We start from the raw sequence: 12277 nt of genomic DNA, 5'->3' as shown, positions 1-12277 counted from the left end.
TGAAACACGACGCTCTGCTGACACAGAAATACAAAAACAATGACAGCCAAACCACCAGATGCACACACAAATACCACCACTCGTGTATACCAATATCAATCTCACTACCAATAAATAAACCACTCATCGCTTACTCTTGTGTCTCTTCTTGCTCGACTTGGCCTTGCTCGACGTGTACTCCATCCCAACCTTATATCCCGAGCTTGCGGAACTCGACTTTGACGTCGACGGCGACGGAGTAGACTCTTCCCCGGACGCAGGAAGCGAAAAGGCTGATCCGCGACGATGAGATTTGGTGGCGCTGCTGTACCCGAACTTGCGCGACGCTGACCCCTTGCGGATTTCAGAAAAGGTCATCTCAGGCGAAGCATCACGGCTCGAGCCTGAGTGTGTCAGTTCTACACTCAAATATCGGATATTGGTTAAGGGACTCACCGTATTGAACACACTTGCTGCAACAGCCGTGATCACAAGTTGTCTCAACTGACTCAACAGAAAAGGATTCAGGGTTCATGGTCATTCTGCTCATGGGCATCGTGCACCATCCTTGAGTGTTTGGGCCCTGCTGGCACGAGCAGCACGTCCAGCTCCCGCCTTTGCTCTTGAACTGGCAGTTCTGGAGCGGGCAGTCGGACGTCGTGGGCTGGGCTGCCGCGAACGATATGTTGCTGCACGGCGTCTCATAACCCGTCTCGAGATCGATGAGCGCCGACGGGCAGTAGTGCCAGTTGATGGATGTGTGGGCGCAGGGATGGTGTCGAGGATGTCCGTGACACATTGTGACTGTCTGTCTTTCTTGTTCCTGAGAATAGAAGCAGTTATTCTTGCTCTGGAGGAGAAGAAGTTATTCTGAGGATTTCTTCCTGGTCTGATAGCTTCATCCTGGGGACTATTTATACGCCAACGGACCAGACTGACTAGACAGATCGACCTCTTTGGAACCGCAGGTCTAGTTCCTCCCCTTCAGCGAAGCAATTCTCATGCTCAGAGACCAAGAGATGCACATCTGGAGCCCATCCATACAATTTGCACGCTCTGGGTTGAGGCGTCTGCAACAGCGCAGCCCCATCGATCGTGTCCTCGAGTGCAGCATCATCGGGAGTGTGCGTTTGCATTTCCATGATCAAGTCTCCGATGAGGCAGAGACATGAAAAATTTACATGGCCCAATGTCTCGGTGTGTGATCTGATGGATGGGTCCTGTGTAACTGGACTCGAGGCCATTATAGGACGCCACAGGTGAGAGCCTGGTAATGAGGCTGTCGTAGTGGGAGATAGTGTGTTCGCACAGCATTGAGATTGTGAGATCGATGGTGATGAGATGTGATGAACCCGGTATTCTGGTTTTACGATTACTGATCTGGTGTGGATGAGAGTGACGACGGTATTGGTGTAAGAGCACGAATGCTGAAGAGTACCTGGTATCTATTGGTAATAGATGAGGTTGGCCTGGCCGGGAGACCTTGGCACCGAGTACTCGGTCGACGGGGCAGCACATTCACACCTACAACCCATACAAAGGCACAGGATCTTGTGTTTCTACGAGCCCCCCCAGCGCGATCGAGGCATCCCATCCGTCCTTGTTCACACCTCGATTTAGACCCCTGGTGGTCTAATGCAGGCAGACGTGATCTGGTGAAACAGAACTTGACGAGAAGCCAATGATCACGAGGCAAGTCTCCGAGTTGATGCGGATATGAACTCATTTACTGGGATAATGCCTGTTGACTTGAGGATGGGGAGCCGAAGGGGCATGGTTGAGGAGATCGTGACGTGAACACGACAGAGAGTCTCACTTGCGCGGAGATATTAGAGTAGAGTGGTAATCGTGTTGACAAACTAACTATCTCCAACGAAACGATCTTCTTCCAGAAACGACTCATGATTCACCAGCCCAAGGGTATCTTTCCTCCTCCTCGCATCGCATACCAAGTTAGGAGAAATAATCTCTCGAGGCAATACACGACTTGCAGCAGATATGCTCGCACCGATACGTGCCCCCCTCGCCAATCATGACACAACTGCACCGCCCACCAACATTCCACGTCTTGCCGCACCAGCAGCAGTCCCAGGCCTGGTTCTTGGCCTCGAAGGGGCAGTTGGCGAGTGGGCACTTGGGCAGCGTGTAGCCCGACGGCGGAGGGTATGGGACGGTCTGCTTGGTCGTGTTGCTGCAGGGGCGGCGGTGAGAGAGGCCGACTGGACAGTAACTTATGTGTGTTGAGACATGCTCGCATGCGAGACGGAAGGTGATTCGATGGCACATGATGTTTGACTTTCTGTACGAGTTTTCTTCGACTTGGACTTGCAGCTGTTGACATTGCTTTGTTGTGATGGCGACTGGACCTCACTCACATCCTCGCAGCAAGAGATAATGGGTTTTATGTATTCCCAAATATCTTCCAGCTTTTCCGATCTAATTCTCAAACCGGCTCTCCTTTCCCTTCCATCAAGATGCCATCAGCGCAACTCCAACCGCGATAGAACCCGAGGGCGGACATGGCTGCAAAAATCTCGAGATACTTATGAGTATCGGTGCCAGGCGGGCGGAGTTAGGAGCTCGGAAGTATGTATGGCAAGCCGGCTTGGGGGTTGTAGTGTAGCTGACGAGTGTGATTCCACCATGACCGCGAGTTTGTGATATATCGTAAGAGGAGAAAGTATCTCCTCAGTCATGTCATGAACAAGGCGACCCTCGGAATGTACCGTACTGTGAAACCTCAATCGGTTATTGATATTCGTGCCGGAAAGGCGTTACTCGACCGTCCTTGATCCCATGATCTTCTCTCTTCTGCAGAAGTTCGTCGATGCCTCGTGAATCACCGAGATTGGCGACATGACGATCAAATCTGCATGTAGTCAGCAAACCAAGAAACAGCAATAAATGTGATAATAATAGACCTGCCGGAATGGAAACTCCATGAGATGTAGCCTGCATGAATTCGCACATGTGGCTTCGTGGGCTACACCTGCAGACGTCCACAGCGTCGGACTATATGCAGCTGAGACATCAGCTGCAACTCAAATCCCATGAGGAGGGCCGAAGAATATCGGCCTCGAGATCTCGCCTCGTCAAGTCTCGTCGGCTGTACAGTTCTCGCAAACCTGGTGCGTGCAGTACATCCTCACATCTGCAGATCGAGAATTGAAGCACCGGCAGTCAAAGTTTCCACGCCTCCCACACATGCAGCACTTCCACTGCCCGTCAAGATCAGCGAGTCGACATGCTCCAGAGCGACAGTCCGGATCAATCAGGCACTGGCTCATGGTACATGGATCGCTGGGGTCTCCGCGGGGAGAGCTGGTTGAGACGCTGCCACACGGTGCGAGGGGCCGGCTGGTGACGGGATCGTAGTAAGCAGCCGCGCAATACGAGTAGTAGTAGTTCAGGCCTGTTGGGCGGTAGCAAGGGGGCACATGGTGGTAGTGGAGGTAGTGGGCGATACACATTGCTGTGGTACACATGTATGTCTCGGGAGGGTGATTCAGCTGCTGGGAATACGATCGAGTAGAAGGGATCTGGCTGCGTGATCGGGAGGCGAGAGTGAGTGTTTGCTGGGAAGAAACAAGGTGACGTGATCTGTATGTAGAGCAGAGCAGGATCAGGCTGGACTTGGGAGCGAGGTGCTGGTGAATGATATCACAGTCTATCTAGGTCGTTATTGGTCAAGACAGGAAGGATATGCAGGTCTAGAGTTAGACGAGATGTATGCGTGATCGATGTGACCAGTAATGTTTCCATCAGATAAGTAATAATAGAAGAACGTAACAGAAGACCATCCATTGAAGAAGATGCAAGTCTTATAAGAACCACGGCCAAGGACGGACTGTTACCAACAAGCGCATACAGTGGACTGATTGATGAACCACTTATGGTCTAACAACACTCAACCTCAGACAAACTCAAACTCAAACAGAGACGAGAGGACCGACCTCTTTATGATTTGCTCAATCGTATCACGAACCGAGCCAACTGCAGGGTCCCGAACGTCGCTTATACCAAACCACCGACACCAACCCATAACCCATAGGGCTGAAGGAGGCATGGCACTATTTTTTCTTCAGCACTGACCAGCAGAGCCAATTGGACCAGACCGAAAGCAACCGGACCGGTGGAACATTGCTTAAACAGTAATGGTGCGACGAAATCTTAATTCATGGAGAGCTGTAAGCGAGGTCGCCTAACTAATGGCCCAGTTGTTCGGCATTGAGAGTTGGACGCGAGGGGTTTCCGCAAATAGGAGTGATCAACTCTGTCAGAGAGAAAAATGAACTGATTCATTGATGCCCAAGAATGACACTAAATTAAATTGGCTCGTTTCACACGGTGATCCTCGTGGAAATCTCGTGGCGTTTGACATTTTTTCTCGGTTCGGTCACAAGGAGCAATTGCTCCCCCCATCAACACTTTCAATACCACATCAACCATTCTAATATTATCATGTCACAGTGGCATCGTTCTTGGCGATAAACGATAACAGACCATGTAACTATGCCCCGCGGAAAAGCAAGATTTGTTTACAAGTCGTTGTCTCTAGTTTGGGGCCGAAGCTAGCAAGACCCGGGGCTTACTCAGGTCTCACTAAACACATGGCTTTCTCGTGGTTGTGTTGCCCTGACCATGCAATGTTGGTTGGGGCACGGGAATTTCTGGATCGGCGTGGGTTTTATAGCCGAAGACAGGGCCAATCAAGCAGATCGAAGCCCGATATAGTGTGTGGTTGGAGTCTTGGTCTTTGGACTGTTATTCCGCAGATATCTCCTCGGGGTGCGGAGCTGTTTTGGCAGACGGATAGATGGCTTGGCTAGTCAGCGCTTATATATCAAGACTAAACGTCCGTCGGAGAATATAAAAACTGGAGTTGGATGCGTTATGACGTTTGCCTGGCGAGTGTCTGGTCTAGAACGGAGTTTAGAAGTGTAGTCCTTACGATCAGGTCTATGTGAATGGCTCCAGGTCTATCAGGCAATGAATAAAACAGGAAGGTATAAAGATAGTATAGATGATCAGTGGATATCACATCTGAGCAAGTTGGATTGGAGGCGCAGAGCTAGTTGCTGAGGCTGAATATTGCTACCGTCTGTATCACACCTAGCCTCATGGCCACGATACACAACCGCAATTCTAGAACATCAACCACGCGAATCCGAGGACCGCGGGATTGCGATTAGCTATCCGAGTATACTCGAGGTTCCGAGGAATGGCCTGATGTTCGCCAATGACTGAGTTCCTCCGACCACGATGCAACAACACCACGTCCTCACACAAGCTCAAACATCAGGGAAGTATACCTCCTCGACAGCGCCGCAAGAGCTATTTATTCACCATGCAAGGATACTATCGCCTTGTATGCTAATACGAGCGGCACTCCGCGACACCATCCCACCGGAGTCCACCGGATCCCACCTCCGGCTCCCTGGGGGACGTCCAAGCGAAGTCTGATCATTGAGACAAGGATATTCTGTAACTGCCGTTCCAATGAGAAGTACTGCTGTGCCTCTTGATATGTTCTATGTTCCTCGGAGGCTGATGAGCCTTGTCAACCAGTTTTTTGTCATTCCAGGTAGTGACAATGGCAGAAAGTAGCCGACTCTGGCCTTGACAACTGAAGAAAGATCAAAGAAAGGACCGAACACCTAAGTTACGGTTCTCGAAGCATTCTCCGTATGATTTGATTGGCAAGTTGAAAATTCACCAGCTCAGTGGTTCTACAGGCTTCGTGCGATGATTCATCCATCTTGACAAACGCACCCATATACTCGAGACGTTGGGAGACCAAATCAGGAAGGTGTTTCAACACTCATTAGCCGTCTATATTGTTTCATACTGACAAGTCAGAGACACGCACTTCCTCGGTGGCTGTGGCTGAACAGTCACTCCTGCACGGACTGTCGGCTTCGAACGAGCTGCACCGATTATGAGGATGTATGCACAACGTAAGAAAGACTGGTTGAGGGGTCAAGGACATCTTCACTTGACAAGAGGCAAACGAGGATGGATCAGATACAGAAGACGATCAAGTTGGCTGAAACAACAAGAATAAGGCCTGACGCAACATACAAACCCAGTTTGGGGCTGTCGACGGCCTCAGCAGCTTTCAGGGACTTGGAGGCAGACGCCTTGGAGAACCATCGCTTGCCGGCCGCATCGATCTCAACTACACCTTCACATTACAGGAGGCATGTCTAGACGACTTACACAACGTTCGAAACACGACGAGAATACAGACTCGGTTATTCGAAAGACAAGAACGTAGCTTGATCACTCAGGAGATGGGTGACAGGGTCCAAGGCTGCTGCAACACCACAGGTTCCTCAAACCTTGACGGCACTGCAATACATACGTTGTGATGACCGAGCGGGGCCATGAGCGGTGCAATGCAATACGCATCATCAACAATCTTGGTAGTAAGCGCTGATAAGATTGACGTTGCTGACATCGCATCTCACGATCTAATATCTCACAGTCTCAGCGTGTAGGGTGCGGTGCCAAACACAAATATCCTCAACACACGTAATATTTTCGTACAGTATTTGCATTTGAGAGGCTTCATTTGTCAAGTCTCGAAATATCAAATCAGCCTTAATACGTAATTGCCCATTCATGCTGTTCACTCTGTTAGTGCTGAGACTGGCTGACGTGATATATCCTAGTTGGTGGTCAGAACACCAGTAAATACAAATCGAACGAGATGTTCTTATATCGCATGAGTGTAGACAACGGCTCTCTGTAAGCTTTCCATCACAGTGCATCAAAATGGCCTTCAAACACTTTGGGAATCTCCCGCTGGAGTTGCAGATGAAGATATGGCAGACTTACACGCACCCCGGACCAGCCATGCACATCTTTGACGTCTGTTTTCCATCATGGAAGGGCGATGAACGTGCTGAAAGAGCTTTCGAGACACAGAGGAAGGATAAAGCAGGAGAAGCCAAGCTCAACAACTACAACAAGATGGTGTTTCTTGACCGTCTCGAGAATATCGGGTCAAAGACTGCATTCGACCCAAGCGTGTACCACTTAACAGCCACATCAAGGCTAATCAGTCGCCTCGCTGAACAAACCGTCAGAGAGATAGAGGCAAGACAGGCTATGAATGAGATCAGTCTCCCCGGCAGAGCCCAAAAGGTCTTCATCCCTGCCTCCGACGTCCTCATGCTTCGCTTCCGAGAGGAGCCATCCGACCACAACGACCTCGCTACGGAAACGCTCCTCGTACCACCGCCAATCAAAGACATCCTCGAGAACCAATGGTCACCGGAAATAGCCACGGCATTACAGAATGCCAAAAAGGTCGCGATCGACGTTTCCGAAACGTGGGCGACAGGGCTGTACGGCGAGCTAGGGCTTGAAGAGGTTGCATTCTTCGCTTGCACGATCCAGAAGGGTCTGGAGGTGCTGTACCTCGTGGATGAGTGCACGGGGAGGTGTAAGCAGTGCGGTAGACAGAACGTCAAGATGAGCGAGATACGAACGCCAGATGCTCTTTGGAAAGGTCTGCGGACGAAGAATACGGATGATCAGGAGAGACCGGGGGATATCGTGCATGCAGTATCGAGACGCTACGTCGAAGCGCGGAATCTTTCGGCGCTGGGATGGGAGGAGGAACATCCATCGTACATTTTCGCATGCTTGATCGATACTGCGATCAAGAGTCAACAAGAGGGCGCAGATAGAGGAAAGTTTCAAGGTGTCAGAGTCTTGGTAGTTGAGGATGAGTGATCACGAAGGGACAGAAATAGGATAATGGTTCAATGCTAAAGAAACCGCCCGCTCGACTTTTGCCAGGATATACCATAACGCCGTACATGTTCTACCACTTATATGCATTCAAAATCTGCCCTGTTAGTTGTGTTTGTCAGTCAGAATGTGAGAACTCACCTTATTTCGTATGATCCTGCTCTCGTCATGTACCGCACCCACTTGACGCTCGAATAATTACTCTTCTCAAACACCTTCAGATATCGCACCAACAGTCCTGAACTCGTAAACATGAGCAAGCTAAAGTTCATGCTCAGCGGCGGTCGACTCCACGCGCGCTGGTTCGTCATGCTCGTCAGGATCGCCTCGGCGCTGAGGACGTACTCGCTCTGACCAGTGAAGCGACCAATCTTCCACACGATGTTGTTCTCGCTAGGCTCGTACTTGGCCTTGCCCTGCGTGCAGCGCTCGGTGATCTTTGCGGTGTTTAGAGGCGTTGGGATCTTGACGACGACGTTTGTGGCGAAGAGCTTGGAGCCGAAGTTGGCCTTGACACCGATACTGTATTCCACCTTTGATCGGCCGACTTCGTTGACGATGGCGTGGACCTTGAAAGGAAGGTTGACGTTCTCAGTAGCGCGATATCGCATGAGCTCGAATTCACCGTCGGGAGGAACGAAGCTGATGATACGGTCGGCGTCGAATTTGCCCAGCTTAACACACTGATGGAATTGACAGTCCTCAAGAGTGACACTACCAGCCGCTGCCTTTGTCGCCTTTGTACCCATCTTATTTCCGCTCGGGAGACTCAGCAAGCCATCGTTATCGAGAAGTAGGCGGTCGTTGAGGCCAAATTTACACTCGGGCGTGCCGGAAAGGTAAGCGCGCATAATGATCTGGCCCGTGACATCTGCGCGCAGGACAGCGCCGGTGGCGGACATGAGTAGGTTGACGTCCTCGATCACGTCGACGAAAGCCTCATTCTTACGGTACTTTACGTCTGCCTTGCGCCAGGAGAGGGCTCCGGTGGCTTGCATCGTGATCTTGGAGGTGTTTTCGGCGCGGGCCTCGGACTTGACGCCTTCGGTGGTGATGTACATCTTGAGGGTGTCTGTTTCTGTATTTTGAGGGTATCCAAAGTCGATAATTTCTAAGAACGTCAGCGCCATTGCAGTGCAGAGTGGTTGGAGCAGAAAATACCGTCTAGGAGCTCATATACCAAGACAAAGTTATTCTTGACAGCCTCCTCGTCGAACTTGCCAAAGTAGCCCTTGCCTAGCTGGATCAGCCTGTAGAGAAACTCAAACACAAGAGCGGCATTGGCATTGCTCTTCGTGATGGCGACCAGGTAGATATTTTCATGCTTGACATGGCTGAACGTTGTGCTTCCGAGGGTGAGGATTGGTGATCGGACCTGGGCGTTGGAGATGACCTGGATGCGAAAGACGTCTGCGAGGCGAGGCCGACAGTCGTTCCGGAAGGCGCGGAAGATAAGGTTCTCGCCCTTTTGGTTGAAGACCAGAACGCCTGACAACATGGTCGCGGTTTGAGGGTGTTTGGGTTGGGTGATGGGAAAGTCTGTTGGAGCGCCATGGGAACCTAAGATAGGAGGTGTCCGTGGTGGGGGATTCTGCCGGGGAGCTTGAAGGCGGTGAGCGAGTCGTGGAGATTACTAAAGCCGCGGTTCATGGAGATGAGTGTCAATTGAATGTGAGATACAGCGTCGTTTGCTTGATGATGTATTGTTTGTTTTAATTGATTTCATCTTTCTTGCACTGCTTGTCGTGCTGGCATGTATTTTCTGCGCATTGATTGACGCTGTATCCCGTTGGAACCGGTGAATGAACCCACTGAAAGCTAACTCAATTGCGGAACAATGCCTTAACTTTGAACCAACTGACTTTACACAATCATTACATCTTTGTTAGCTGCGCCGTTATTCACATTATGACTCAAACTGTAACTCAAACAAATGTAGCTCTACTGGATAATTCCCCCGGACTCTATAACCTTGTATAAAGTGGATTGCTTGGCATCGCCAAAGCTCTCCGCGTCATCAGCTGCGCCCCTCAAGAAGCAAGACAACATAAGACTTTAGATGATACCAAAATAAACTTTGCATAAAGTCCCCTAAGCTTCGGCTAAGCTACCTAAGTATTTTTGTCATCTAGGATTGAGGTCCTAAGATTCTCTCCCGTAGACCGCCAACCTTCTCATCTCATCTTCACCTCTTCCTGTTCATAATTCAACCTCGACACAATATAATTAACTCTATCTCTTTATCAAAGTAATTATAATGACAGAAGTCGCAGATTTCCCTCAATCTTTTGTCCGGCCATGGAAAGAGCTTCTCCAATCTCGACGCGACGAGCAACAAGATGACTTTCCCAGTTACTATGTCAATAATATCGACTCCCTCATCACATCCAGCTCACCCAAGACATTATACGTTGGAACAGGCCACTCTATTTACAAACGCGCTCTTCTACCAGCGATTCTCAGCGCCAAACACTCGGTTCAATTGATCACCTGCTACTGGGCTGCCTCACCCTCACTGGACGCTATACGCGACACATTCGAGCAGCTTGCAGCGGCGCGTATTGAAGCCAACGTCAAAGATCCTCTACGGATTACGATAGGCTTCTCATCATTTGGGCTATTTCAGAAACTATTCCACCCTGCTTCTCGAGAGGGATATGTCTATGATCCATCGAAATGGTCTAATCTTGGCCTGCCCAACCAGCAATTGCTACAGAATGCCAATATCCACCTTACTGTCAAGAGCATCTTCTTCACACCATTTAGTGTCATGCACCCAAAGTTTGTAATTGTCGACGGGAAGCGGGCCTGGGTCCCAAGCTGTAACGTCAGCTGGGAGCGATGGTTCGAAGGCTGCGTCGAGGTCGAGGGTGCCATTGTCGATCGTTTGCTGGCATTCTACGATCGCGTTTGGGGTCACAATGATGAACCTCCACGACCATCTGACTCGCAAGAAGATGTGCAGATTAATCAAAAAGCGCCAAATCGACTACAGTCCAACAGTGAAGCGTCAGCAACGCGGTCCATCGACTTCCCTGCCAGTGGCCCAGTTCCGACCATCTTTCTCCCTTCACCGCATCATCGGAACCCTCGGTTCTCCTTCTTCCCATTCCTATCGCAGACGAATCCGCCAATGACGCCTCTGAATGCAGCACTTCTCACTCTGTTCAACAACGCACAGCGACGGATCACCATCCTCACTCCCAATGTCACTTCTTGGCCTGTTGTGGAGAGTCTGTTGGATGCGCTCGCACGTGGGGTCGATGTTCAGATCAGAACCAGCAAGGGCATGATGCTGATTGAGCAGCTAGTCACTGCTGGCACAACGACGTCCTGGTGTTTGCGCAAGTTTATACAGCGATACAATGCTCTTGTCAAACAGCCACGATCATCGGATCCCGAAGCGCAATCGCCTTCGCCCGGCAAGCTGGAGATCTTTTACTACAAACAACTCGACGCTAGACGCAACCAAGAAGATGAACCTGTTGTTAGCCACTTCAAGATGACTCTCGTTGACGACGAGTATCTAGTACTGGGCTCAGGCAATATGGACAGGGCCAGTTGGTGGACGAGTCAGGAAATCGGATTACTATTCTATGTCCCTGGCTTCCAAGGCCAACATCTCTGGAACGATGTCCTCGAGAAGCGCACAGAAGTCTTGTTTCAATCTGACCACCCCAAGCGATTGATCTGATCACCCCTACGATTGACCCGATTACAGCTCAGCCGCCTTGATCTTCTCCCAAACGCTCACGAATGTCGACGGATCGTTGGCGCCATGGAGCCGGAACCGGTCCTGAAGAACAAAGTCAGGGACACCACTGACACCGCTGTATCGCGCCTCGCCCGCAAGCTTGTCAACCTCTGGGCCACCCTCGTCGCTCTCGACGATAGCCTTCTGGAACTCATCCTCGGGGATTCCCGCCTCGACAGCCACATTTCTCAAGGTGTCGTAGCTGGTAATGTCGTCGTTCTTCTCAAAGTATGCAGCAAAGAGACCATCAAGCGCCTTGCTCTCGGCATCCTGGCCGTGCTTCTTGGCGAGCTGAACAAGTCGATGCGAATCTCTCGAGTTTCCTGTCTGTCCTCCGAACTTGAAGTCGATTCCGAGGGACTCTCCGACACCCTTCAAATGCTGATGCATCTTGACCACGCGGTCTTTGCCGAATTTCTCGAGGTAGAACTTTTCTTTGGAGATGCTCGATGCAGGACCTCGTGCCCAATCAGGCGCTAGCTGGAAAGGCTTGTAGCTGATGTCGAAAGTGTCGTTTGAGTCGGGGTACTTCTGCTCCCACAGGCGCTGCGCAGCCTGGAGCTGTCTGCGACCGACATAGCACCAAGGGCAGACGGTGTCGGAAGTAACAGTAACTTTGAACTTTGTCATAGTGATGGTGTGTAAGATGATATCTGATGGATGGGGCTGTATAGGGAATGGTTTGGGGCAACCCTGTCGACTTATAAGTGAAGCTCTTTGCTCGCTGTGCGACGTGATCGCATCAGCGGCTCACGTAATCAGGTCGGCGCCGGCGAAAAGTTG

At 50.6% G+C, this 12277-nt stretch overlaps 4 protein-coding genes across 4 annotated transcripts; 2 read left to right on the top strand and 2 right to left on the bottom strand.

Moving 5' to 3' along the window:
• Window positions 1-6837: 6837 nt before the first annotated feature.
• J7337_010434 (uncharacterized protein) lies at window positions 6838-7722 on the top strand (the record flags this gene model as incomplete). The annotated part of the gene is made up of 1 exon (XM_044828019.1): window positions 6838-7722. One exon carries the CDS (start codon window positions 6838-6840, stop codon window positions 7720-7722), a length of 885 nt encoding a protein of 294 aa, XP_044676573.1.
• Window positions 7723-7830: 108 nt separating this feature from the next.
• On the bottom strand, window positions 7831-9238 carry J7337_010433 (uncharacterized protein; the record flags this gene model as incomplete). The annotated part of the gene is made up of 3 exons (XM_044828018.1): window positions 7831-7837; window positions 7882-8851; window positions 8902-9238. 3 exons carry the CDS (start codon window positions 9236-9238, stop codon window positions 7831-7833), a joined length of 1314 nt encoding a protein of 437 aa, XP_044676572.1.
• A 759-nt stretch (window positions 9239-9997) lies between these two features.
• On the top strand, window positions 9998-11434 carry J7337_010432 (uncharacterized protein; the record flags this gene model as incomplete). The annotated part of the gene is made up of 1 exon (XM_044828017.1): window positions 9998-11434. The coding sequence occupies one exon, from the start codon at window positions 9998-10000 to the stop codon at window positions 11432-11434; it is 1437 nt and encodes a 478-aa protein (XP_044676571.1).
• Window positions 11435-11455: 21 nt separating this feature from the next.
• On the bottom strand, window positions 11456-12124 carry J7337_010431 (uncharacterized protein; the record flags this gene model as incomplete). Its single annotated transcript, XM_044828016.1, has 1 exon — window positions 11456-12124. One exon carries the CDS (start codon window positions 12122-12124, stop codon window positions 11456-11458), a length of 669 nt encoding a protein of 222 aa, XP_044676570.1.
• Window positions 12125-12277: the final 153 nt, after the last annotated feature.

The sequence above is a fragment of the Fusarium musae genome, chromosome 8 (assembly GCF_019915245.1).
Source record: "Fusarium musae strain F31 chromosome 8, whole genome shotgun sequence".
Lineage (NCBI taxonomy): Eukaryota > Fungi > Ascomycota > Sordariomycetes > Hypocreales > Nectriaceae > Fusarium > Fusarium musae.
The sequence above is the reverse complement of the archived record's forward strand: the minus strand, read 5'-3'. Positions and strand labels throughout refer to the sequence as shown.